Source organism: Arabidopsis lyrata (assembly GCF_000004255.2).
Source record: "Arabidopsis lyrata subsp. lyrata unplaced genomic scaffold ARALYscaffold_7, whole genome shotgun sequence".
Classification (NCBI taxonomy): Eukaryota; Viridiplantae; Streptophyta; class Magnoliopsida; order Brassicales; family Brassicaceae; genus Arabidopsis; species Arabidopsis lyrata.
The window spans coordinates 9,344,428-9,349,713 of record NW_003302549.1 but is presented as its reverse complement, the minus strand read 5'-3'; the positions used below and the strand labels follow the sequence as shown (position 1 = coordinate 9,349,713).

Genomic DNA, 5,286 nt, shown 5'->3' with positions numbered 1-5,286 from the left:
AAATTAGAGATCCGCCCGCACCGGATCCGGATCCGGATATCTCAAAAATGCCCAAAAATGCCGGATATCCGGATCCGTCTCAGGGCTACTTATTAGACATAAAAATATGAAATTTGAAATCTAAACAACTTTCCATCGATTAGATAAACCTGAAATCATTATATTAAAATTTTCATATATAAAGTAGGGCTATATTAATTGATATGCATGGAGGATTGCAAAATTAAAAATCTATCCATACTTATTTTTTTATTAGTTCTCTTTCCTCTGACTCAATTAATACCAAAACTACCCTTTGTTAGAATTAAATGCTAACAAAAAATAATAACAAGATAAATAATTTAGTGTTAACAATAAAAATAACATTGTTCATTTGTTATCGGAAACACTATCTATCATCGGAATCAATAAGGAAACAATGATTTTTGTAGTTATCTATTTGATTAACAATGTAAATCAAATTGTATCGCGATAAATAAAACTAAAACACTGTTCGGCCAACATCAAAAACACTATTCATCACGAGATAAAATAAAAAGATAATGATTTTGCTGATTATTTATTTGATTAGCAATATAAATTAGATTGTATCGCGATAACTTTTCAAGTTTTATGATAAATTTATATTTATCATGTTAAATTATTTATTATCTGATTGATATCAACTAACTTATATATTGACATGTTTATTTATTTCAACAATTTATTTATTACCGTTAACTTATGCATTAGCATCGTTAACTTATGCATTAGCATATTTATTTATCGTGATAACTTGTTTATCACGGTTAACTTATGTGTTATCGTGGACGTAAAAAACAATAAAATTTCATTCTTCTCGGGTATCCTCCTCTGTCGTCATTCTTCCAAATTTTCTTCTTCTTTCATTGTCACCTGCAACTCCAACCCATGTTCACCTGCAAATTTCCTTTTTATTTTCTTTATCTTCGTCCTCTCCATCTTCACTTTAAATTACAAAACTATAATTTTTATCCCAAAATTCTTCAAATTAAAATTTTAATCCATCTAAACTCATGTAAGTTCTCTCTATTTTTATGAATCGTTTGGTGATAATTGTGTGTTACATATAAAAACAATGAATTTTATTAACCAAATGGAGAATTGGATATAAAATCTGTTTGAAAAAAATGGAAATGACGATGAAGAAAGAAGATGATTTGGAAAGAGGAGGATTTGGAAGAAAGACAAATATTCAAGTGTTTAGAAAAAGGGTAAAATGGTAAAAACATTATTCTCTCTCTTGCTCACTTAATTAATAAAAAAGCATGCATACAGACTTAATTCTTTGATCTTCTAAGCATAGATATTGATATTTGCCTATAAAGTAAGCAAAAGGAAAAAGAAGAACAACATATGAGAGATGAGACGTGAAGTACCAAACAAACACCATTATTACAGCTTCAGCTTCGTCTTCCTCTTCTTTTTCTTAATTCTGTTCCCTGATTTCTCTATCTCTACCAACACTTTGTCAGCTACAGAATCTCTGACTATTTCAAGCAACAAAACCATTGTGTCTCTGGGTGATGTCTTCGAGCTTGGTTTCTTTACAATCCTTGGTGATAGTTGGTATCTTGGGATTTGGTACAAGAAAATCCCTGAGAAAACCTATGTTTGGGTTGCAAATAGAGATAATCCTATCTCTACTTCCACTGGAATCCTCAAAATCTCCAATGCTAACCTTGTCCTCCTAAATCACTTTGATACCCCTGTTTGGTCAACCAATCTAACGGCAGAGGTGAAATCTCCAGTGGTGGCAGAGCTTCTGGATAACGGAAATTTCGTGCTAAGGGACTCCAAAACCAATGGCTCAGATGAATTTTTGTGGCAGAGCTTTGATTTCCCGACAGATACTTTACTACCGCAGATGAAGTTGGGTCTGGATCACAAAAAAAGGCTCAACAAATTTCTTCGTTCCTGGAAAAGTTCATTTGATATGTCAAGTGGGGATTATTTGTTCAAAATCGAAACTCTAGGGCTACCTGAGTTTTTTATTTGGATGAGTGACTTTAGAGTGTTCCGGAGCGGCCCTTGGAACGGAATCCGATTTAGCGGCATGCTGGAGATGCAAAAATGGGACGACATTATTTATAATTTAACGGAGAATAAAGAGGAGGTCGCTTTCACTTTCCGACCAACTGACCACAACCTCTACTCGAGATTGACAATAAATTACGCGGGGTTATTACAGCAATTTACCTGGGATCCGATATACAAAGAATGGAACATGTTATGGTCTACATCAACGGACAACGCGTGTGAGACCTATAATCCTTGTGGTCCTTACGCTTACTGTGACATGAGCACGTCACCAATGTGTAACTGTGTCGAAGGGTTTAAACCGAGGAACCCGCAAGAATGGGCGTTGGGAGACGTGAGGGGTAGATGTCAAAGGACGACACCATTGAACTGCGGTAGAGATGGCTTTACACAGCTGAGGAAAATAAAGTTGCCAGATACTACGGCAGCGATCGTGGACAAGAGAATTGGGTTTAAGGATTGTAAAGAGAGGTGCGCTAAGACTTGTAATTGTACTGCGTTTGCTAATACCGACATTCGAAATGGTGGTTCAGGTTGTGTGATTTGGATCGGAAGGTTTGTGGATATCCGAAATTATGCTGCCGATGGTCAAGATCTTTATGTTAGAGTGGCCGCTGCTAATATCGGTGAGCACTTTCTCCTAGTACTAGACACGGATAGAACATGAGAACTTAAAGGGATCCAGATCCATATGTTAAACCTTTTTTAATGGATCCCATATCCAAATTGGATTCACAAAAAGTATTTTTTTACGTCAGTTATACTTAAAAGTTGATATAATTATATTTGGCAAAAATCCCTAATTATATAAACAATTAAAAATAGAAATATATATATATATATATATATATATATATATATATATTTAGAATCTTTCCGTCGTCATATATTTTTAAGGATATTAAAATGTATTTTTTTGTGAAATTTTTTAATATTTAATTCTAAGATACTACAATATAAAACAGTTTAAAAGAAAAATTGAAGACGATATAATTGTATTCCTTCAAATATAGGAGCCTAATATATATAAAAGATTCAAAGATAGGAGCCTAAAAAATTTTCATACCATTCCTTCACTTTGTTTTCCAGGGGACAGAAAACACATTAGTGGACAAATTATAGGTTTGATTGTTGGAGTAAGCTTGCTGCTTCTTGTGAGTTTCATCATGTACTGGTTTTGGAAAAAGAAACAGAAGCAAGCAAGAGCAACTGCAGCTCCTAATGGTAAATTAGTAACCTTTATCATCGTTTTTTGTTTTGGTAATTTTTCTTATTATCATATATTTTGCGTCTGGAAACAGTGTATCGCGAGAGAACTCAACATCTAACCAATGGGGTGGTAATATCCAGCGGGAGACACTTGTTTGGCGAGAACAAAACAGAGGAATTGGAACTTCCACTCACGGAGTTTGAAGCTGTTGTTATGGCAACCGATAATTTCTCTGATTCCAACATACTTGGACAGGGTGGTTTTGGTGTCGTGTACATGGTAAAAATGACGAAACACTAAAAAAACCACAAGGCACCAATGAGTTACCTTGACGGGAAAGTTATAATACACGATATACATATGTTGTATATAACTTATGAAAATATATGCTGGCAGGGAAGGTTACCTGACGGGCAGGAGATTGCTGTGAAAAGACTATCAATGGTGTCACTGCAAGGGGTCAATGAGTTCAAGAACGAGGTGAAGCTGATCGCGAGACTTCAACACATAAATCTTGTTCGACTTTTTAGTTGTTGTATCTACGCGGATGAGAAGATATTGATCTATGAGTACTTGGAGAATGGAAGCCTCGATTCTCATCTCTTCAGTTAATGCCTCACCTTTTTACTAGTTGTGTTTTTCAATTGAATGTCATCTAAACGATTTTTATTTTATTTGGTTGTGATCAATATGCAGAAAAAGTCCAAAGCTCTAAGCTAAACTGGCAAAAGAGATTCAACATTATTAATGGTATTGCTCGAGGACTTTTGTATCTTCACCAAGACTCACGGTTTAAGATTATCCATAGAGATTTGAAAGCGAGCAATGTCTTGCTTGATAAAGATATGACCCCAAAGATATCGGATTTCGGGATGGCTAGGATATTTGAAAGGGAAGAGACGGAAGCTAGCACCAAGAAGGTGGTTGGAACATAGTAAGTATTAAGAACATCATTATATGCCTGAAAACAAAATCTTATTGTCTTAACTGAATAAAAATGGTAATAATGAGTTTCATCCTTCTTTATGTAGCGGTTACATGTCTCCAGAATACGCAATGGACGGGATATTCTCAGTAAAATCGGATGTCTTCAGCTTTGGGGTATTGGTTCTTGAAATTGTCAGTGGAAAGAGGAACAGAGGATTCTACAACTCGAACCAGGACAATAATCTTCTTAGCTACGTAAGCTCAAACCTCTCAAATTTTATCTTCTTTCGTTGAGAATTATCAAACACATGTATTTCTTTTATCTTTATGAACAGACGTGGGATCATTGGAAGGAAGGAAAATGGCTAGAGATCGCCGATCCAATCATTGTAGGCACATCATCATCATCGTCAACGTTCCGACCACACGAAGTCTTAAGATGCTTACAGATTGGTCTCTTATGTGTTCAAGAGCGTGCAGAGGACAGACCAAAGATGTCTTCGGTGGTTTTCATGCTAGGAAATGAAAAAGGGGAAATACCTCAGCCTAAACCGCCTGGTTATTGCATCGGAAGAAGTTTTCTTGAGACTGATTCGTCATCCAGTACACAACGCAATGAATCTTCGACAATAAACCAATTCACTGTCTCGGTCATCAACGCTCGGTAATTGGAAGAAGCTACTGAGCCAGTTCTTCGTTTCAAGATTTCTAAAGTGAGTGATATAAGAATCAATATGTAAAAGAAGAAATTCTCATTAGCTAGTTAATATTACTACAGATTTGGTATTTCTACATTAAAATTGTATTCTATAATTGTTTTGCTGCGACTATGTTTATGTCCAAACTTGTATTTGGCGGCAGCATTATAAAGCACTAGTATTATGGTTCCGCATATTGGCAAAGTGATTTAAATTATTTAGGTTAAAATTAATACACTTTGTAATGTTTTAAGCGAGTTTAAGATAAATTGATGATTTGCGTAGCGATATTAGTTTTGGTGTAGGTGATTATGAACTTTACTAGATGATGACCCTATTAGAAATGTGGTCTAACTTAACCCAAAAGCCACTTTTTGCTGGTTAAAATTTTGA

The 5,286-nt window shown here is 35.1% G+C and overlaps 1 protein-coding gene across 1 annotated transcript; it reads left to right on the top strand.

The window, feature by feature from the left end:
- Positions 1-607: 607 nt before the first annotated feature.
- LOC9303926 (G-type lectin S-receptor-like serine/threonine-protein kinase SRK) lies at positions 608-5,083 on the top strand. Its single transcript, XM_002869844.2, has 7 exons — positions 608-2,684; positions 3,148-3,282; positions 3,360-3,547; positions 3,665-3,875; positions 3,965-4,202; positions 4,300-4,450; positions 4,531-5,083. The coding sequence occupies exons 1-7, from the start codon at positions 1,382-1,384 to the stop codon at positions 4,861-4,863; spliced, it is 2,559 nt and encodes an 852-aa protein (XP_002869890.1). The 5' UTR covers positions 608-1,381; the 3' UTR covers positions 4,864-5,083.
- The last annotated feature ends 203 nt before the right edge of the window (positions 5,084-5,286 follow it).